Source organism: Carya illinoinensis, chromosome 2 (genome assembly GCF_018687715.1).
Source record: "Carya illinoinensis cultivar Pawnee chromosome 2, C.illinoinensisPawnee_v1, whole genome shotgun sequence".
Classification (NCBI taxonomy): Eukaryota; Viridiplantae; Streptophyta; class Magnoliopsida; order Fagales; family Juglandaceae; genus Carya; species Carya illinoinensis.
Genome location: NC_056753.1, coordinates 34,631,582 through 34,655,632, shown reverse-complemented (window position 1 = coordinate 34,655,632; position 24,051 = coordinate 34,631,582). Strand labels below are relative to the sequence as shown.

General features: G+C 33.4%; 2 protein-coding genes and 1 pseudogene across 2 annotated transcripts; all 3 read left to right on the top strand.

The window, feature by feature from the left end:
- Nucleotides 1–1,021: 1,021 nt before the first annotated feature.
- Nucleotides 1,022–3,089, top strand: LOC122301273. Its single transcript, XM_043112496.1, has one exon. It carries the CDS (start codon nt 1,109–1,111, stop codon nt 2,927–2,929), a length of 1,821 nt encoding a protein of 606 aa, XP_042968430.1. The 5' UTR covers nt 1,022–1,108; the 3' UTR covers nt 2,930–3,089.
- A 6,619-nt stretch (nt 3,090–9,708) lies between these two features.
- On the top strand, nt 9,709–11,963 carry LOC122301272. The gene has a single exon (XM_043112495.1). The coding sequence runs from the start codon at nt 10,024–10,026 to the stop codon at nt 11,818–11,820; it is 1,797 nt and encodes a 598-aa protein (XP_042968429.1). The 5' UTR covers nt 9,709–10,023; the 3' UTR covers nt 11,821–11,963.
- Nucleotides 11,964–14,865: 2,902 nt separating this feature from the next.
- Nucleotides 14,866–18,953, top strand: LOC122301271 (annotated as a pseudogene).
- The last annotated feature ends 5,098 nt before the right edge of the window (nt 18,954–24,051 follow it).

Sequence of the window (24,051 nt, the reverse complement as noted above, 5' to 3'; positions counted from 1 at the left end):
GTCAATGCCAATAAGAAAAGTGACCCCCCCATATTCAAAATTCATGACCCTTATATCGTCTGAAAGCAACCCATCGATCTCATGCCAATGTCTTCTACAGCAGGCAACCTAAAACGTCTTCAAACAACAATAATTCATGCGAATGTCCATATCCACTACTTGCGGGCAACATGAGATTCATGAATGCATGCACGCATATCACCATCCATGTTTAGATATTTGGTTTTTGAATCGAAAAAAGAGTGAAAAGTTTTCTTTGCTTAATTATTATTATCATGATCGTATATAATAATAATTTCTTTCTTGGTGATCGGATCACTGATCAGATCAAATATTAGATATTCCATCAAACTCCGTCTTGAAAGTGTGAATACAGCTGAGATTTACATTAGTTTATAACGTTACTTGCATTTAATTAATTAGATACTTTGAAAAGATACTGGCAGCTCGTTAGATTCTAAAAATTAATTAGGAATATATATATAGAGACACATGATCTGTCATCCTTTCCTAATTTCTTTAGATCAAGTTCTTTTGACATTTTGGTTTTGGCAAAAAGTAGAGAAAAACAAGAATGCATGCAAGTTGAGAAAATGGACTAGCTAGCTAGCGTCAATGGAAAACTTATAAAAACAAAAGCGTGTCCAAACCGGCGGCTTGAATTTCTACATGGACAACCACATCCACAAAGTTCTGAGCTGTCACAACCCCATATTAATTTTATATATAAATTAAGCTTAATCGGGGAAAAAAATATCAAACAAAATATCAGTCTAGAGAAGGGAAAAAAAATAAAAAATTAGTCCAGAAAGAATAAAGTCCAAAATAATCTTCTTTTTTTTGGTATATTTTCTTAATTAATCCTTTCTTTTCCAGCCTAGCATGCAGTCTAAGTCAAGATGTCTCTTTTTTGGGATACTAAAATTAATTCTTTCAAATGATGTATAAATAATAATAAATAGTTTGTAATTAATTAATAAGAATATGTTGGAGTTGTCTTTTTAGTACTATATATTAACGAGCTAGGCCAGCACATCTACTACATCTCCGCAGCGCACTTCCAACATCTTTATTGCTGCAACAACAATAAAAAGAGAGATAGAGATCGATGGTGGTTGCCGAACCAGGTAGAGGTGATGCAGGTGCAGGCCTCATAAGGAGGGCAGACATGAAGGGCCTAACACTCCAAGTCATCACCGGGCGGTGGTTCGTGGTGTTTGCCTCGTTTCTGATCATGTCCGCCGCAGGTGCCACATACATGTTCAGCCTCTACTCTAACGAAATCAAATCCGTTCTGGCCTATGATCAAACCACCCTCAATTTGCTCAGCTTCTTCAAGGACGTGGGCGCTAATGTTGGCATCCTCTCCGGCCTAATCAACGAGGTCACACCCCCATGGGTGGTCCTTTCATTAGGTGCAGTCCTCAACTTTTTCGGCTACTTCATGATTTGGCTTTCCGTGACCAAAAGAATCGCAACGCCCAAGGTTTGGCACATGTGTTTGTACATTTGCATAGGGGCAAACTCGCAGACTTTTGCCAACACTGGCTCCCTTGTCCCCTGCGTTAAAAATTTCCCGGAAAGCCGTGGCGCTGTGTTGGGGATTCTCAAGGGATACGTGGGGCTCAGTGGCGCTATTATCATCCAACTGTACCATGCTATCTATGGGGAAGACGAAAAGTCACTGATTTTGCTAATAGGGTGGCTTCCAGCTGCTATATCCGTTGCTTTTCTTCGAACTATTCGGTACATGAAAGTCATTAGGCAGCCGAACGAACTCAAAGTTTTCTACAATTTCCTCTATATTTCACTCGGTCTTGCAGGGTTTTTGATGATCATGATTGTAGTACAGAAACAAGTGACGTTCACGCAGAGTGAGTATGGTGGGAGTGCCACGACAGTGCTTATCTTGCTCTTTCTCCCACTTGCTGTAGTTATTGTAGAAGAATATAAACTTTGGAAGACCAAGGAGTTAGAAATGAATGAACCAGTGCCATTGAAAATAATCACCAAGACGTTGCACCCAGATGCATCCCCATCTGTACCTGCACGATCATCTAGTACCACTACAAATTCACTACTTGCTGATCAACCCAGCACAGAAAAGCAGGTTTCCTGTTGGAAAACTGTATTCAGACCGCCGGACAGAGGAGAGGACTATACCATACTCCAAGCACTTTTTAGCATTGACTTGTTAATTCTTTTCATGGCAGCAATTTGTGGTGTTGGGGGAACGTTAACCGCCATAGACAACTTGGGACAGATTGGAACATCATATGGATATCCAAAGCAAAGCATAAGCACTTTCGTGTCGCTGGTAAGCATCTGGAATTATCTTGGAAGAGTAGCCTCAGGATTTGGCTCCGAAATTGTTCTAAAGAAGTACAAATTCCCTCGCCCCCTCATGCTCACTCTGACCCTGGTATTATCATGCACCGGTCACCTTCTAATAGCGTTTAACGTTGTAGGCGGACTTTACGTAGCGTCAATCATTATTGGGTTTTGTTTTGGTGCACAATGGCCATTAATTTTTGCAATAATCTCCGAACTTTTTGGCCTCAAATACTACTCTACTTTGTACAATTTTGGGGGGGCGGCCAGCCCTATCGGACTGTATCTACTGAATGTAAGGGTCACTGGGTATCTGTATGACAAGGAGGCTAAGAAGCAAATGGCAGCATTGGGACTCAAAAGGGTGGCTGGAAAGGAGTTAAATTGCATTGGGACGGAGTGCTTCAGGTTGTCTTTCATTATAATCACCGCGGTGACATTGCTCGGAGCACTTGTTTCCCTCGTTTTGGTGCTTCGAACAAGGAAGTTCTATAAAAGTGATATTTATAAGAAGTTCAGGGAACAGGCTAAGGAGGCTACTGAGACGGAGATGGCGATGACCAAGAATGGTGCTGCTGGACAAGAGGAGGAGATCTAGAAAAAGGTAGCTAGAAACTATTAGTGTTGCAGGCCATTAACAATATAAATTGAGGGTTGTGTTCTAGAAAAAGAAATGCTAATCAAGGCAAGTACAATAGGTGAAACACGCATATATAAATTTGGTGTGATAGTGGGATTTGCTCTGGTTTTTCTTGTTATCGTAGGTGTCCTTTCTTGTCATGCAATCTAATTTTATTTTTGGAGCTCTAAAGGCCTAGTGGCGGAACAATGAAGGGCATGGCCGCCCCAAAAGTTTGAAAAATATATATATATATATTAATTTTATATGATTTAATAGGATGATATTATCTTGTGTTGCCCCCTCTTTAAAAAATTATTTTGGTCCTCTTTTTATAAAATTATTTTGATCTTATAGGTTAATTACTTATAATTCCAATTTAAAAAATTTTAATCTAATTTTAAAATAAAATAAATAAAATACGTTTTATATAAAATAAAATTATCTAATAATATGATACCATTATTAATAAAAATAAAAAAAGAGGTCGAAGATTTGCACCTCTTTTCTTCTCATTTGTCGTTTGCATCAGTTTTACTGGTAAAAAAAATTATTTTCCTTACAATTTACCAAAAAAACACGTTAAAGCTGTCTTTTGCTTCTCTGCAACTCTGCTATAGACTATAGGCCAACAGTTATATATATATATGCTCAGGTTTGACTCCACAACAAAATTGAAAATGAGTTTCTAGCAAATAATTTAGTTGTCAATATTAAAAGAAAAATAGATAAGAATTTAGATTTAGATTCAATATTTGATAAATTTTTTTTTTTTAAAGAATTCAAGTTACAATTTTAGACATTGTGTTTCTTTTGTTTGATGTATTTGTGTGACTCTACGAGTGTCTTTATATTATTTCAATGATATATTATTCTTGGCACATAATTAGGGCTGAGCAGAAATTCGAAAATCCGACTCCGGCTCCGCTCCGACTCCGACGAGTCGGAGTTTTTTTCCCCTGGAAGTCGGAGTCGGAGGTGGATGTGTCCCGACTCCGAATCCGCTCCGATCCAATTCCGACACACCGACTCCAACTCCGACTCTGATTAATCTTCCGACTCCGACTTTCCATCCAACTCCAACTCCGACTTCCACTCCGACTCCGACATTGTGCATATTTTATAAAAATATGTGTTATCAATATATTAACATCTAATAAATAATAATGTATAAACATTATAATGAATAATATAAGTTAATATAGTTAGTATAAGTTAATTTACATTACTAATTTACTATAAGTTACTATAAGTTAATATAGTTATTAGATACACTATAAGTTACTAATTACTATACCTTATATAGTTAATTTACATTATTAATTTACTATAAGTTACTATAAGTTAATATAGTTACTATATAAGTTACCATACCTTATATAGTTAATTTATATTACTAATTTACCATAAGTTACTATAAGTTAATATAGTTACTATATAAGTTACCATACCTTATATAGTTAATTTACATTACTAATTTACCATAAGTTACTATAAGTTAATATAGTTACTATATAGTTAATTTACATTACTAATTTACTATAAGTTACTATATAAGTTACTATAGCTTATTTTATATTTTACATTACTAGTTTACTATAAGTCAATATATAATATATAGTTATATATATACTATTTATATTAAGGGCTTATATAGTATATAGTTACTATAATATGTATTTTTTATACATTAATCATATATATTTATATGTTTTATATAACTATATAGTTAATTGACATTACTAATTTACTATAAGTTACTATATAATAATATAGTTACTATATAAGTTACTATACCTTATTTAGTTAATTTAGATTACTAATTTACTATAAGTTACTATATAAGTTACTATAAGTTACTATAGCTTATTTTATATTTTACAATTTACATTACTAGTTTACTATAAGTTAATATATATTCTATAAGTTAATATATAATATATAGTTATATTATATATAATTATAGATTATATATATACTATATATATTAAGGGCTTATATAATATATAGTTACTATACTATTTATTTTTTATACATTAATCATATATATTTACATATTTTATATAACTATACCTTATATAGTTAATTTACATTACTAATTAATTATACTTATATAATATATATAGTTATACTTATATAATATATATAGTTATATTATATATAATAGTATAGTTAATATATATAGTATTAAAACAAAATTAATATTTGATTTAGAGTTTAAAAAAAAAAAGTGGCTGAAAATACCAAAACATAGCCCAAACGGCGTTATTGGACTCTGTTTTGGTTGCCAAAACAGAGTGAATTTTTGTAAAACGGCGCCGTTTTGGAGGTAAATGGCGCTGTTTACTTCAGTCAGGACTGTAGAGTGAAGTTTGGCCGTTTATTTCCCGCCCCCCCCCCCCCCCCCAATACTGAAGTCTGGCATTTTGATTAGGGACCTAGGGTTTATACTTTATACTTTAAAGTTCAAACTCAGCCACTCAGCAGTCAGCCCCCATGGAAGTTGAAACGGCGCAACGGCAGCCCCAGCTTTCGACTCCCTCAGTCACCACGAAACGGCGCAGCCCCAGCCTCCGACGGCTTCTCCGGTATCTCCTCTCTCTCTCTCTAGTGTTTGATTCATGGATATGGTTTGAAATCCGGTATCTCCGACAGTAGTATAGTTAATATTTTTGATTTCTCTTTTTATCTGCTATGGGTTTGGTTGTTGATTGTTAGTTCATTTGTTGGTTGTTGATTATCGTGAGGCCAGCAGCTTATATCCCAACTCCGACTCTGCCAGCAGCTAATATCCCAACTCCGACTCCGCTTTGACAAGTCCGAGTCAAAGTCGGAGCGGAGTGGGGTGCAAGCGGAATCAGAGTCGGAGGTCGGATTCTGCCTCCGACAAAGTCGAAGTCGGAGTCGGAGGAGGCCAAATCCGACTCCAGTTGGATCGGTGCTCAGCCCTACACATAATATTTTTTTTAATACATAGATTGTATTAAATGTATTTTATTTTTATTTTAGATCTTACTATCAGATTCTTCTATACCGTAGAAAAAATTGTATAGAAATAAAATAGAGAGAAATTCTATTATGCAAACCCTTTATTAAATAAAAAAGTCATCATTTTATGAAAGATATTTTTATAATTTTAAAATATTTAAAAAATAACATTACCTAGACTCACATTATAATTCTTAAATAGAGACTATACGTAGTACTACTTTAGAATAAAAAAACATCTTGCTATATCTTTAATTTTACTTGACCTCTAAAACAAATTCCTAGTTTTGTCACTGTACAGGCCTGCCCATTTTGGGTGATTGGATTGAAACCCAGTTGTGCCACATGGGCTGTGTGGTGGTTGCGCTGTACACCCCCACAAGCCAATCTGCATGAATTTAATTAGGGATATATATATATGAGTAAAATATTATACACTATTTCATTAGTTAAGATTTAATATATTTATTGTTACTAAATAATAAAAGATATTTAATAAAAAATTATTTAATGATAATAAATATATTATATTTAATATAATGGATTAAACACTCTTATGTATTTTTTTCTACATTTTATTAATGTAATTAGTTGTATTATTTTTTTAAATAAAACATAATTAATTTAACTAGTTATATTAATAAAATGTATAAAATATAATAAAATAGACAAACTCAAAAAGAAATGAATTGCGTTATGCCAACTTGACAACTTGGAATCTTGACATCTATTTGTTTTTCTTTGGCCATTTTCGATGGATGTTACTGGCGTACGGATATGTAACAGATCCAGATGGTGCCAACAAAGCCACGCCTAATTCTCTCAATCGGTGTCCCTTTGATGGGGCACGCTTGACAGGTGACAGTATCGATCTTAAAATGAAGGGAATTGCTTAGTCACGGGGATCCCTCTACAGCCACACCGGGAGCCCCGGCTTGGCTTAGAAAAATTTTTTATTTTTAATTTTTTTTTTTCATACCCTTTTTTAATATTTTTAAACATTTAAAAAAATAAAAAAATTCAGAATAATATTAAAAAAATTTCTTAATCATTAGAAAAATAAAAAAATAAAACACTGGGAGCGGTAGCTCCCAGTAGGATCCCCCATCGGGTATTATCCTAGTCACAGATGGTGGCCACCCATGTCCTTTTCTTATATTTATATTTTTTATTTAATAATTAAGTAAATATTTTTTAATAAATTTTTAATTTTTATTTATTTTTTTAAAGTTTTTAATAAATTTTCAAAAATATCAAAATACAAAACAAAAATGAGATAAAAGTAATGAAAAAATCTTCTTATAAGTATACTTTGTACACCAATTCACATACTAATTAATATTAATATGTAAGGCATATGTTTAACGAAACTATATGAATTAAAAATAAAAATAATTTTTATGATATAGTAGATTTTCTTTCTTCTTTCAATATTTTTTTAAAATAAAAAAGGTCATTAGTACGTAAATTGGTATACTAAATATGCTTATATACCTAACAAAAATTACAGATAAAATGAATTAGAGGGGAGAGAAGGAGATGTAAAGATATTCGATTTGCTCAAATTTAATCTGTATGGATAATGAGAGTGAGGTGATTTTAGATATTTTATAAATAATAATAATAAATATTAAATAATGATAAATGGTAATATAAAATAATAAATAATAACAATAGAAAAATACAAATATAATATGACTGGTAGAAAAATATAGTTATAAGTACAACTGTATACTAATATATACACTAATCTAATGTGATTGATCAAAAAATAAATTTTATTAAAAATAATACTAATTTAAATTTTGAATATAAAAAAATCAATATTTATATATAAATTAATAAACGACTTTACTTTTACATAACAAAACTCGTCAACAAATTTATAGCTTTAACAATAATAATAGACAAAGCTTTAATCTATCGTACCACTTTTTTTTTCTTAAAATTTTTAGTCAAATAACTTTAAAAAAAAAATATTTTAAAAAATTTAAATAAATGATATTCGGCTTTATTAATCAAAAATCTATTTATTTATCATAGGTTATAATCGTGTCCGTATTTATTCTTTATATATGAGAATAATAAGCCCTCATTTATTTTTAGAGATAAGATAAGATAAGATAAGATGAGTTATGATTAAAGTTAAAAGTTGAATAAAATATTATTAGAATATTATTTTCTATTGAAATTTGAAAAAATTGAGTTGTTTATTTTATTTTGTATGAGAATTTAAAAAATTTATAATGATTAAATGAGATGAGATAAGATGAGATATTTTGTAACAGTTAACAAAGCCAAGTCTCTTTGTTTTTATCTTGATAATCACATCATAATTTACACATCTATTATAGGAACGTGAATCATACCCAGATTTGTAAGAATATTGCTTTCATCACCAAAATATGAGCAGTGTTACGATTCTAACATTATATGACACTATTGATGCATGTGGTAAATATGTATTAATGAAGTACGTTATAATTTGATTTCTTTTTATTTTTAAATTTTATGGTTTGTATATATATCGCTGCCAGATGGCCCAGATCATTAATATTACATTAGGGGCATTATTTTTAAGAAATAAGAGATTAAAAAAACAAAGAAAAAATGTTTTTGCTATAATGGATATGTTTATAAAAATAAATTTATAAAATGACGTGATTTGATGTGTTATTTTTTATTATAAAATTATTTTTATTATAAAATAAATCTATTTTTAATATATAAAATAGATTGTACTTTTATTAATTACCTTTTCTTTTGAACGTAAAATACATTTTACAAGTAAGAGTAGGAGATTTTTTTCCTCAACTCATTTCATCTAATTATTATAAATTTTTTAAATTCTAATATAAAATATAATAAATAATTCAATTTTTTCAAATCTTAAAATAATAATAATATTAAAAAATATTATTATAATAATATTTTATTTAACTTTCACCTTTAATCCCAATTCAATATAACATTCAAACACAACGGTAAATAAATTGGAGTTGTTAGAATTATAATTGCCCAATCAAGAATATATAACAAAGGCTTAGAAAAAGAACAATATATAACAAAGGAGTAGTATTAGTGTTGTTTTCACTCATATTGTATTTTGCTTGATTTGGAATGTTTGTCAGAGACTTCCATCTTATTAAATTTTATATCACATAACATTTAATTTTTTATCAATGAAACTATTCGCTTAGGAAAAAAAAAAAAAGAAGAGCAGTACTAGTAGTATAGCACTCGATCCAAAATTTGTGGAGACCACCCAATTTAAAGACAAAAAATACGTGGCCTTTTGCCCTGTGCAAAATGATATGTGCTCTATATATTCTTTTGCTTTTTATTTTTATTATTATTATTTTTATTGGCTTTGAATAAAAGTATATCGTATCTGTGTAAAATTGAAAAGAATAATCTTATTTATTATTTTAATTTGTATTATTTTATGATTTAATATTAAATAAATAAATATTATTTATTATATTTTAGTTATGAATCAATGATTTAATATCCTATCATAAAATAAAAATAAAATGAGGAGACAATCATAAAAGAAAGATACGAATAGATTTGCTGTCACAGTTCGTAGCTTTTACTTTCATAAAAGTTATCATGAACCATGAAATGAAAATTCAAATGACTATGACAACTGAATACAACGGTACTAGAAAGCAGAACTGACACCACACTTTGGACCATTAAACAAAACCACTTAAAATTCAACTAGCCGAAGTTGTAAATTTACAACAGCTTTCTATTGAACAACTCCGAACATGTAATTCCTATCTACATATTTTACACTTGTTCGACTAATCTAATGTTCCATGTTGATTGCGTCCCCACCAACACATGTTTAGTCATTGCAATCCTCGCGTTTCTCTCCCATTGAAATTGAATCACCCTGATTATACAACGCAAAAGTACCACTGATATTTTGTTGAGATAAAAGGAGATTTTCGTGTCCTCAATTATTAGTAAAATATCTAACACTGATCTTAAGACATAAAACATATATACTGCATCTCCGCATCAAACTTTTAATATCTGTGCTGCTGCAACAACAATAAAAAGAGAGATCGAGATCGATGGTGGTTGCCGGACCAGGTAGCGGTGGAGCCCGTGCAGGCCTTAGAAAGAGGGCAGACATGAAGGACCTGTCACTCCAAGTCATCACCGGGCGGTGGTTCGTGGTATTTGCCTCGTTTCTGATCATGTCTAACTCAGGTGCCACCTACTTGTTCGGCCTCTACTCCAACGAAATCAAATCCGTTCTGGCCTATGATCAAACCACCCTCAATTGGCTCAGCTTCTTCAAGGATGGGGGCGCTAATATTGGCATCCTCTCCGGCCTAATCAACGAGGTCACACCCCCATGGGTGGTCCTTTCTTTAGGTGCAGTCCTCAACTTTTTTGGCTACTTCATGATTTGGCTTTCCGTGACCAAAAGAATTGCGACGCCCAAGGTTTGGCATATGTGTTTGTACATTTGCATAGGGGCAAACTCGCAAGCTTTTGCCAACACTGGCTCCCTTGTCCCCTGCGTTAAAAACTTCCCGGAAAGCCGTGGCGCTGTGTTGGGGATTCTCAAGGGATACGTGGGGCTCAGTGGCGCTATTATCATCCAATTGTACCATGCTATCTATGGGGATGACGGAAAGTCACTGATTTTGCTAATAGGATGGCTTCCAGCTGCTATATCCTTTGCTTTTCTTCGAACTATTCGATACATGAAAGTCATTAGGCAGCCGAACGAACTCAAAGTTTTCTACAATTTCCTCTATATTTCACTCGGTCTTGCAGGGTTTTTGATGATCATGATTGTAGTACAGAAACAGGTGACGTTCACGCAGAGTGAGTATGGTGGGAGTGCCGCGACAGTGCTTATCTTGCTCTTTCTCCCACTTGCTGTAGTTATTGTGGAAGAATATAAACTTTGGAAGAGCAAGGGGCTAGAAATGAATGAACCAACACCCTTGAAAATAATCACCGAGAGGCTGACCCCAGATGCATCCCCATCTGTACCTGCACGATCATCTAGTACCACAACAAATTCACTACTTGCTGATCAACCCAGCACAGAAAAGCAGGTTTCCTGTTGGAAAACTGTATTCAGACCGCCGGACAGAGGAGAGGACTATACCATACTCCAAGCACTTTTTAGTATTGACATGTTAATTATTTTCATGGCAGCAATTTGTGGTGCTGGGGGAACGTTAACGGCCATAGACAACTTGGGACAGATTGGAACATCATATGGATATCCAAAGCAAAGCATAAGCACTTTCGTGTCGCTGGTAAGCATCTGGAATTATCTTGGAAGAGTAGCCTCAGGATTTGGCTCCGAAATTGTTCTAAAGAATTACAAATTCCCTCGCCCCCTCATGCTCACTCTGACCCTGGTATTATCATGCGTCGGTCACCTTCTAATTGCGTTTAACGTCGCAGGCGGACTTTACGTAGCGTCAATCATTATTGGGTTTTGTTTTGGTGCACAATGGCCGTTAGTTTTCGCAATAGTTTCTGAACTTTTTGGCCTCAAATACTACTCTACTTTGTTCAATTTTGGGGGGGCGGCCAGTCCTATCGGACTGTATCTGCTGAATGTAAGGGTCACTGGGTATTTGTATGACAAGGAGGCTGAGAAGCAAATGGCAGCATTGGGACTCAAAAGGGTGGCTGGAAAGGAGTTAAATTGCATTGGGGCGGAGTGCTTCAGGTTGTCTTTCATTATAATCAGTGCGGTGACATTGCTGGGAGCACTTGTTTCCCTCATTTTGGTGCTTCGAACAAGGAAGTTCTATAAAAGTGATATTTATAAAAAGTTCAGAGAACAGGCTGAGGCGGATATGGCAATGACCAAGAATGGTGCTGCTGGACAATAGGAGGAGATCTAGAAAAAGTTAGCTAGAAACTATTAATGTAAAAGATATAGAGGGTTGCGTTCTAGAAAAAGAATATGCTGATTAAGGACATGTAAAATGGGTGAAACACGCATATATAAATTGAAAAAATATAGTTACAAGCATAATTGTGCACTAATCTGTGCACCAATGTGATGTGATTGGTTAAAAATTAAATTTTATTAAAAATAGTGTTAATTTAAATTTTAAATATGAATAAATTAGTAATAATATACAGATTAGTACGCGATTATGCTTATATATAACAAAACTCATATAAATTTAGTGTTATGGGAGGTGTCATTTCTTGGTATGCAATCTAATTTTATGCAATCTAATTTTATTTTAAGGGCTCTACAGCCTGCCCATTTTGGGTGATTGGATTGAAACCCAGCTGTGCCACATGGGCTGTGTGGTGGTACTGGCGCTGGTGCCCCACAAGCCATTCTATCCTCGCTATTCTATGTGGAATTTAATTAAGGATATATATATGAGTAAAATATTATTCACCATATTCTTATTACTAAATTTAATATATTTATTGTTACTAAATAATAAAAAATTATTTAATAATAATAAATATATTAGATTTGATATAGTGGGATAAAAATGAAATAAAATTTTTATGTGTAGATATTTTTAACTATTTTTTATATATTTTATTAATGTAATTGACTGTATTATTTTTTAATAAAAAATAATTAATTTAACTAATCATATTAATAAAACGTATAAAATATAATAAAATAGACAAACTCAAAAAGAAATGAATTGCGTTACTACCAACTTGACTACTTGGAATCTTGATATTTCTTCGTGTTTATTCGATCATTTTTTATGGATGTTACTAACGTAAGGATACGGAACAGATACAGAAGGTGCCGACATAACCACGCCTAATTCTCTTATTTAAGAAATGCTATTTTGTCCGTTCACTTTACACTTCGTCTTGTATTTTAATTTTTTTATTTAATGATTAATAAATTAATTAATAATATATTGATATTTTTTCTATTTTAAAAAAATATTTTAAAATGATAAAAAAATATAAATTAAAAATAATAATAATTAATAATAAGATGATTTTAAACTAACAGTAACATGCACCGGTCAAATCCAGCGGCACAATAGCGGGACTCTTCTCTCAATCAGTGTCCTTTGATGGGGGCCAGCTTGACAGTTACAGTATCGATCTTAGAGTTAGAATGAATGAGACGGAAGAGAAGCAAACGTAAAGATACCCGATCGAATAATGCCCCCACCGCTCCGAGTGAGAGCCATTGGTTTTTTTTTTTTTTTGTTATAATCAATGAATTATTTTTTAAATGATATTATCAATATTTTTTTAAAAAATATTTAAAAATATTAAAAAAATATATGTAATTTTTTTAAAAAAAAAACACATCAAAATAACAAGTTGTAGCTTCCAACTATCAGCAGTGGCTATAGCGCCACCCTATCCTATCAGCTCAAATTTAATAGAAAAATACTACTCTTATCGATTGAGGCTATCACTGAAAATTATTATTAAAAATGTTTTTTTAATTTAATGATTAAATAAATATTTTTTAATAATATTATAAATTTGTTATTTATTAAAAAATATTTAAATATATTTAAAAAAATATATGTAAAAAAATCTTTAAAAATTTAAAATAACATGCGGTAGTTTTAGCGGCGGGAGTAACCCCACTCAATTTAGGTGTTGTTTGGTTGAAATAAAATGAAATATTTTGTTAAAAATTAAATAAATTATTTATATACATATGCAACTCGTAGCTTTTACTTTTATAAAGGTAACCATCAACCAATAAATATTCAAATGATCATGACAACTAAATACAACGGTACTAGAAAGCAGAACTGACAACACACTTTGGACCACTAAACAAAAAGCACTTAAAATTCAACTAGCCGAAGTACTAAATTTACAACAGCTTTCTATCGAACAACTCCGAACATGTAATTCCTATCTACATATTTTACGCTTGTTCGACTAATCTATGTTCCATGTTGATTGCGTCCCCACCAACACATGTTGACTCATTGCAATCCTCGCGTCTCTCCTCATCTCCCACTGAAACTGAACCACCCCGATTATACACCGCGAAACCACTGATATTTTGTTGCGATAAATGAAGATTTTCGTGTCCTTGATTATTAGTAAAATATCTAACACTGATCTTAAGACACAAAACATATATACATAGTTGAAAGGAAACTAAAGACACAATATTTTCTTCACATTTACAAGATATAATTCGCGTTTTTATAAATGAGTTACCGTAGCATCTTAGTGCATATTTGAAATTGCGGTAGAAAATATTACTTTTAATTTAAAGCTTATAGCTTAGAGCTTAACGCAATAAATTCTATTATTAAAAAGTTATTTATTGTTTGGGATTCGTATGTTTATAGCACTTTTAAACATACTAATTTGTTTGAAAACAAATTTAAAAAGTACTTTTTGACATAAAAATACATAAAAGGGCATATACTTGATAAAAATAAAATATTATAATAAAATAATAACAAAAATAGTCTAATAGATTTTTCAATAATTATAATGAAAAAGAAAATTTCTTCAACAATACATAAGTGATAGGAGAAAAATAAAAAATATTTATAGATAAAGTCTTGACTAGATTATATGGAAATAATAAAAAATATAGATTGACAAAATTGTCATTGTGCTAAAATGATGATGGTCATTTCATAATATACATAGCATCGTAAAATAGGGATTACTTTTTTTGAAGTACTACTTTTGACAAAAAACATCACTTTAGTACTTTTGTTAAAACGTAATTTTATGTTTTTTCTTTATTTAGAAGTACTTTAATATAAAACTACCAAACAGATAAATTTTATTATATAAATACTTTATACCGTTCTATCGTACTTTTTAAACCTTCCACCGCAATTCCAAACCGGCCTTAGAAAAAAGAGGACAAAGCATGATAAGCATTAAATTTGTTAGACGGAAGAATTTCATACACCTAGGAATCTAAAGCTTGTCTCTTGGCGCTTAAAAAACAAAGAATGCGTTGAAGTTGACCATTGCCTTCAAAACAAATTTCTTCCCACGTGGAAACGAAGTCAAGCCACGTAACAAGAGATGGATACGTGACCCAAACAGTCTTATCCTCGTGCCAAAGAGTACTTGGATTTATATGCACTTTCTCGTTTTTTCTGGAAAGACACCGCTGTCGTTACTTACTCCAAAACAGAATTAATTGCAAGTGTTCCTAGCTTGCTAGCAACTAAAAAATCCAGAAGATATGGTGTTTCCTGTTGCAGGAGGAGGCGATGGTGGTTGGGCAGACATGAGGAGCTTCGCTCTCCAAGTGCTCAGGTGGCGTTGGCTCATGGTGCTAGCTTGCAACATTTATACTGATGTCCGTCTCCGGCGCGAGCTACTCGTTCGGCCTTTCCTCCAACGATATCAAATCCACACTCGGCTACGACCAATCCACCCCCCAATTTGCTTAGCTTCTTCAAGGACTTGGGCCTCAGTCTTGCTGGGTTTTTGTTGATTACGATCATCGTACAGAAGAATGTCAAATTCACGCAAAGCGCATACGGTGGTACTGCTGCCGTTGTGCTTTAATTGCTCTTTCTCCCACTAGCTGTCGTTATTAAGCAAGAGTATATGCTTTGGAAGAGCAGTAACAACGTTATCAATGATCGTTCACCGTCTACAAGAACGTCTGACATTGAGAAACAAAACCCAGAGACAACTTTATCTGCAAAAGCACTACCGTTTACTTCACCAACCTCTTCGCCTCCCAACCCAAGTGCAGAAAATCTAGATTTCTACTGGAAAACCATGTTTCAGAAGGTAGACAGAAGGGAGGACCACACCATACTCCAAGCGGTTTTCAGCATCGATATGTTATTGCTGTTCTTGGCTACAACTTGCGCCCTGGGGGGGCACATTAACAGTGATGGACAACTTGGGACAGCTCGGACTTTCCTTCGGATATTCGCGTGCAGATATCAGCATGTTCGCGTCCCTTATTAGCATATGGATATACTTCGGAAAGATCCTCGGAGGTGTGGTGTCTGAAATCCTTTTGACCAAGTACAAGTTCCCTCGTACTCTCATGCTCATTCTAGTACTTTTATTATCATGTGCTGGATTTCTTCTGATCGCATTCCACGCTCCATACGCACTTTACATTTCATCAATCATAATTGGGTTATGTTTTGGAGCACAATGTCCTCTAATTTTCGCCATAATCTCTGAAATTTTAGGCCTGAAGTACTACTCCACTCTGACACATGATCTGTGATCCTTTTCTAGTTTGTTTAGATCAAGTTCTTTCGACGTTTTGGTTTTGGCCAAAAGTAAAGAAAAACAAAAAGAATGCATGCAAGTTGAGAAAATGGACTAACGTCAATGGAAAACTAAAAGCAAAGCGTGTCCAAATCGGTGGCTTGAATTTCTACATGGACAACAACATCCACAAAGTTTTGAGTTGTCACAATCCCATATTAATTTTGTATATAAATTAAGCTTAACCAGGCAGAAACCCTAGTTGCCAACCCCCACAAACTACTAGTACTGCATTCAGTAATCAGTACTAGGCATTGATATTCATGATCACTATGACGTCCCAAAAAGGACAAACTCTATACTTAAAACTTCCAACCTGCCAATACATTCTTCCAAAAAGCATATTTCTAATTTGAATTTTCTTTTTTGGATAAGATCAAAAGACACCGCGCTTGCGGCCTCTCATGAGTTTCCTATCAATAATTGAATATCAAACATATCAGTCTAGAGAATAAAAAAATTGTCTAGAAAGAATAAAGTCCAAAGTAATCTTCTTTTTCTTGGCATATTTTCTTAATTAATCGTTTCTTTTGCAGCCTAGCATGCAGTCTAAGTACTAAAGAAGTCTCCCTTTTTGGACACTAAAATTATTTCAAAAAAATCATTTATTAATAATAATAAATAATTTATAATTAATAGTGAAATAGCATGAAAATATGTTAGAATACTAGTTGTTCCCAAGTAAAGACACTCTTTTTTAACTATATATTAAAGATTAACTGGCTAGGCCACTATATCGATCTACTGCATCAAACTTAATTTCAATATCTGTGCTGCTGCAAGAACTATAAAAAGAGAGATTGAGATTGATGGTGGTTGCCGGACCAGGTAGCTGTGGCGCCGATGCAGGCCTTAGAAGGAGGGTGGACATGAAGGGCCTGACACTCCAAGTCATCACCGGGAGGTGGTTTGTGGTGTTTGCCTCGTTTCTGATCATGTCCGCCGCAGGTGCCACCTACATGTTCGGCCTCTACTCCAACGAGATCAAATCCGTTCTGGCCTATGATCAAACCACTCTCAATATGCTCAGCTTCTTCAAGGACGTGGGCACTAATGTTGGCATCCTCTCCGGCCTAATCAACGAGGTCACACCCCCATGGGTGGTCCTTTCATTAGGTGCTGTCCTCAATTTTTTCGGCTACTTCATGATTTGGCTTTCCGTGATCAAAAGAATCGCGACGCCCATGGTTTGGCACATGTGTTTGTACATTTGCATAGGGGCAACTCGCAAACTTTTGCCAACACTGGCTCTCTTGTCCCCTGCGTTAAAAACTTCCTGAAAAGCCGTGGCACTGTGTTGGGGATTCTCAAGGGATACGTGGGGCTCAGTGGCGCTATTATCATCCAATTATACCATGCCATCTATGGGGATGACGGAAAGTCACTAATTTTGCTAATAGGATGGCTTCCAACTGCTATATCCTTTGCTTTTCTTCGAACTATTCGGTACATGAAAGTCATTAGGCAGCCGAACGAACTCAAAGTTTTCTACAATTTCCTCTACATTTCGCTCTGCCTTGCAGGGTTTTTGATGATCATGATTGTAGTATAGAAACAGGTGACGTTCACGCGAGTATGTATGATGGGAGTGCCGCGACAGTGCTTATCTTGCTCTTTCTCCCACTTGCTGTAGTTATTGTGGAAGAATATAAACTTTGGAAGAGCAAGGAGCTAGAAATGAATGAACCAGCGCCATTGAAAATAATCACCGAGAAGTTGAACCCAGATGCATCCCCATCTGTACCTGCACAATCATCTAGTACCACAACAAATTCACTACTTGCTAATCAACCCAGCATAGAAAAGTAGGTTTCTTGTTTGAAAACTGTATTCAGACCGCCGGACAGAGGAGAGGACTATACCATACTCCAAGCACTTTTTAGCATTGACTTGTTAATTCTTTTCATGGCAGCAATTTGTAGTGCTGGGGGAACGTTAACGACCATAGACAACTTGAGACAGATTGGAACATCATATAGATATCCAAAGCAAAGCATAAGCACTTTCGTGTCGCTGGTAAGCATCTGGGGTTATCTTGGAAGAGTAGCCTCAGGATTTGGCTCCGAAAGTGTTCTAAAGAAGTACAAATTCCCTCGCCCCCTCATGCTCACTCTGACCCTGGTATTATCATGTACTGGTCACCTTCTAATCGCGTTTAACGTCGTCGGCGGACTTTACATAGCGTCAATCATTATTGGGTTTTGTTTTAGTGTCAATGGCCATTAATTTTCGCAATAATCTCCAAAATTTTTGGCCTCAAATACTACTCCACTTTGTACAATTTTGGGGGGGCGGTTAGTCCTATCGGACTGTATCTACTGAATGTAAGGTCACTGGGTATTTGTATAACAAGGAGGCTGAGAAGCAAATGGCAGCATTGGGACTCAAAAGAGTGGCTAGAAATGAGTTAAATTGCATTAGGGCGGAGTGCTTCAGGTTGTCTTTCATTATAATCACTGCGGTGACATTGCTTGAAGCATTTGTTTCCCTCGTTTTGGTGCTTCGAACAAGGAAGTTCTATAAAAGTGACAGTTATAAGAAGTTCAGAGAACAGGCTAAGGAGGCTGTTGAGGCGGGGATGGCGATGACCAAGAATGGTGCTGCTGGACAATAGAAGGAGATCTTGAAAAAGTTAGCTACAAACTATTAATGTTGCAGGCCATTAACAATATATATTGAGGGTTGCGTTCTAGAAATAGAAGATGCTGATTGAGGACAAGTACAACAGGTGAAACGCATATGTAAATTTGGTGTGATAGTGGGATTTGCTCTGGTTTTTCTTGTTATCGTAGGAGTCCTTTCTTGGCATGCAATCGACTTTTATTTTTTATTTTTTGAAAATGAGAATCCATTCATCATAACAAAGTTACAAATGTGACTTATCAATACATGAAAATCCCGACTATAAGCCAACCTACGCATCTGTTCTGGAGTATCCCCGCATATGAAGTAGCGGGCATTGTCTTAACTTCTAAACCTCTCCGAAGAGAGAAATCACTCTGTATAAAACAGAATGATCCGCCCCTCCAACCTTCTAAGAGGTGGATTAAAGGACATCACAGCTTTGGACACTAAGTCCAAAAGCGTACTCATAATCTATTACAAACAAAATTACAAACAGACTACACTACCATACAACCAAACACCAACGAAACTAAGCAGCGGCGAGGGCCCGGTGGCACACCCACCCCAGACGACGGCCTCAGGAGCCCAAGCACAGCACGAGTACCCAGCTCGCGTGCGGACCACAGAACCTCCATCAGAGGTTGGCCGAACGTCCACTGGCCGTAACACCGACTGCCTTTCTCCACAGCACGAGCCCTGGGTTGTGTCCGGTTAAAAAACCCCAACACCCGCTCAGTTTACAACAAGTAATACAAAACAAAACCTAGAAAAAAAACTAATAAAAAAGCTGGAAGAAAAGAAAAGAAAAACCAGTGGTGCGTGCAACGCAACCACTCTTAGAGGGGGTTCGACAGTCGTTCGGTGATCACTCGGAGTCTTAGGACCCAGAAAAGCCAAGTTTTGAGCCGGCAGGTGGCTCCTCGGTGGCGCGTGATAGCCACACTCTGGGTCTGTCCGAGACTCCGTCCCGCACATGCAGGCTACGCTCCCTCCCTTCCGGCGCCGCGTTCGGTGGTCTTGAAGATCAGCAGCTGTCCAACGCTCTGGTGGGTTGCGTATTGACGGTCGGTGGCTGGAAACGATCCCGTCGAAACTCCCCTCCTTTATTTACCTGAAAACCCACATAAACCCAAAACAAAAGGAAAAAAAATACAAAAACAGCAGATAGAGAGAAGAATGGGAAAGGGAGGGGGGGAGGAGCCGAAGCTCCCACCCCTGTCGGTCGATCTGGTCTGTTAAGATTTTATGGAGAGAGAATGGAGAGTTTTTGATTCAGAACGGAGAGAGAAATTTGCGACCTAGTTCTTTTATCGCCTTTAATCGACTTTTATTTTTGGGGTCTCTACAGGCTTGCCCATTTAGGGTGAATGGATTGAAACCCAGCTGTGCCACATGGGCTGTGTGGTGGTACAAGCCATTCTATCCTCGCTATTTTACGTTGAATTTAATTAAGGTCCAATTTAAGGATATATCTATTATATATATATATATGAGTAAATATTATTCACCAAATTCTTATTATTTAATATATTTATCGTTACTAAATAATAAAATATATTTAAGAAAAAATTATTCAATGATAATAATATATTAGATTTGATATGGTGGGATAAAAATGAAATAAAAATTTTATGTGTAAATATTTTTATGTATTTTTATATGAATTTTATTAATGTGATTGACTGTATTTTTTTATAATGAATTTAACCAATCACTTTAATAAAATATATAAAACTATAATAAAACAAACAAACTCAAAAATAAATGAATTGCGTTACTACCAACTTGGCAACTTGGAATCTTGACATTTCTTCGTGTTTATTCAGTCATTTTCGATGCATGTTACTGACGTAAGGATACGGGACAGATCCAGAAGGTGCCGACATAACCACGCCTAATTCTCTCGTTGAGAAATGTTATTTTGTCCATTTACTTTACACTTCACTTTGATATTTAATGTATTTTGATTTTTTTAATTTTTTTATTTAATGATTAGAAATTAATTAATAGTATTTTGGTATTTTTTTTATATTTTAAAAAAGTGTTTTAAAATGATAAAAAAGTATAAATTAAAAAATTAATAATTAATAATAAGATTATTTTAAACTAACAGTGACATGCACCGGTCCAGTCCAGCAGCACAATAGCGGGACTCTTTTCCCAATCGGTGTCCCTTTGATGTGGGCAGCTTGACAGTTACAGTATCGATCTTTAGAGTTAGAATGAATGAGAGGGCCGATAAGGAGACGTAAAGATACCCGATTGAATAATGCCAGTCCCGCCGCTCGAGTGAGATCATTGGCATTTATTGTTATTATTATTTATTATTTTATAATTAAAGAAGTATTTCTTAATAATATTATAAATAATTTTAAAAAAAAATTTTAAATTTTTAAAAAATTTATATAAATTTTTTTAAAAAATACATCAAAATAACAAGCGGTAGCTTCTAGCAAGAGTTACTCGCGGTAGCTACCACGCTATCCTATTTGCTCAAATTTAATGAAAAAATACTACTCTTACTGTTAGAGGCTATCACTAAAAGTTCTTACTGAAATTTTATTATTTTTTTAACTTAACGATTAAGTAAGTAATTTTTAATAATATTATAAATTTTTTTATTAAAAAATATTTAATATGTTAAAAATATTTTTAAAAATCTAAAACAATTAGTGATAATCCAAGAGGTGGGAGTAGTAACACTCGATTTAAGTTTCATTTAATTATATAGTTTAGATAAGATGAAATAAGATATTTTATTAAAAATTAAATAAAATATTATTATAATATAATTTTTTATTATAAGTTTTGTTTTAAATTTTGAAAATTTTAATTTATTTATTATATTTTATAATTAAATTTATAAAAATTATATTAATTAGATGAAATAAGATAAAGAATAAATAGTTTGATTTTTTGGGAACCAAACTTAACGACGCAAAAATACAAAGACAAGGCTGGCCGCTGGGGCCCTGGGGGACCCAGAAAAGCAAGACTAAGGTCGAGTTGGTCAAATGTCTCGTTGAGCAAAGACCTCCTACCATGCCGCCAGAAAATTTATATGTTTTGACAATAATAACAGACAAAGCTCTAATTTCTCATACCACTTTTTTTTCTTTAAAATTTTTAATCAACAACTAAGTAAATAAATTTATTTTAAAAAAATAACTAAATAAATTATATTCGGCTTTAACAATCGAAAATCTATTTATTTATCATAGATTATAATCGTCATGTACGTACGTGTTTATAAGAAAGTGAATCATACCCTGATTTGTAAGAATATTACTTTTATCATCAAAATATGAGCAACGTTACGATTGTAACACTTCTAACATTTATATGACGCTATTGATGTGGTAAATATGTATTAAATGAAGTACGTTATAATTTGATTTCTTTTTATTTTTAAATTTTATGGTTTGTATATATATCGCTACCAGATCAATAATATTACATTAGGAGCATTGTTTTTAAGAAATAAGAGATTAAAAAAACAAAGAAAAGATATTTTTACTATAAAGGGATATTTTATAAAAATAAATATATAAAATGACGTAACTTAAAATGTTATGTTTTATTATAAAATTATTTTTATTATATAATAATTTATTTTAAAAAAATAAATTATACTTTTATTAATTACATTTTCTTTTTGACCGTAAATCTCCAAACCCTTACCCTTACGAGCAAGAGTTTGGAGATTTATAATAAATCGGGGTTGTTAGAATTATAATTGCCCGGTCAACAATATATAACAAAAGAGTAGTACTAGAGGTATAACACTCGATCGATTATTCTTAGCCAAAATTTGTGGGGACCACCGAATTTAAAGACGAAGTGTACGTGGCCCTTTGCAAAATGATATATGCTCTTTATATGCTTTTGCATATTATTATTATTATTATTATTAGCTTTGAATGAAAGTATATGGTATCTATTTATTATCTTTATTTTTTTATTTTATAATTTGATATTAAATAATTAGATATTATTTATTATATTTTATTTATAAATTAATTATTTAATATCACGTAAAAAAAATCTGAATAAATTATTTTTCTTATACATATGCAATTCGTAGCTTTTACTTTTATAAAAGTTATCATGAACCAATGAATATTCAAATGACCATGACAACTAAATACAACGGTACTAGAAAGTAGAACTGACAACACACTTTGGACCACTAAACAAAAGCACTTAAAATTCAACTAGCCGAAGTTGGACTTTTACAACAGCTTTCTATCGAACAACTCCGAAAATAAAATTCCTATCTACATATTTTACACTTGTTCGACTAATCTATGTTCCATGTTGATTGCGTCCCCACCAACACATGTTTAGTGCATGTTTGGGGTTGTGGTAGAAAATATTGCTTTTAGCTTAAAGCTTATAACTTAGAACTTAACATAATAAGCTCTACTATTAAAAAGCTATTTACTATTTGGGATCTGTATGTCTAAAGCACTTTCAAATATATTAGATTTGTTTGGAAACGAATTTAAAAAGTACTTTTCGATGTAGAAATGACACAAAAGGATATATTCTTGATAGAAATAAAATATTATAATAAAATAACAACGAAAATAGTTTAATAGATTTTTCAGTAATTATAATTGAATGAAAATAACTTCAACCATGTATAAGTGAAAGAGTAATATAATCATGCTCAAGCTGAGGTTCACGAGGTTTTCTATCTCTTCGAGAATCTCTCCAGTCATGTTATTGTCTGCAAATTCCAAATTTATTAACTCTCTGAGATTCGGTGTTATAAAAAAAATAATAAAAAAAATAATAAAAAAAGGTTGAAGACAAACTGTCATCTGAAAATTTAGTTGAAGGCGTGAAGGTCTTCGGAGAGAGAGAGAGAGAGAGAGAGAGAGAGAGAGAGAGAGAAGGGGAGGGGCAAAGTTGTCGTTGTGGTAAAATAGTGAGGATTTTTTCGTAATATACATGTCACGGAAAAATAGAACTTACTTTTTGTAAAGTGCTTCTGACAAAAAGCATCACTTTGATGCTTTTGTTGAAACGTACTTTTTTAGTTTTTTTTAATTTAAAAGTACTTTAATATAAAATTACCAAACAGGTAAATTTTATCATTTAAGTACTTTAAACCATTTTAAAGCACTTTTTAGATTTTCTACCGCAATCCCAAATAGGCTCTTAGTCATTGCAATCCTCGCGTCTCTCCTCATCTTCCGTTGAAATTGAATCACCCTGATTATACACCGCGAAACCACTGATAT

Excerpts from the sequence above, each read along its gene's own strand:
- LOC122301273 (XM_043112496.1), top strand. The coding sequence starts at position 1,109 with ATGGTGGTTGCCGAACCAGGTAGAGGTGATGCAGGTGCAGGCCTCATA.
- LOC122301272 (XM_043112495.1), top strand. The coding sequence starts at position 10,024 with ATGGTGGTTGCCGGACCAGGTAGCGGTGGAGCCCGTGCAGGCCTTAGA.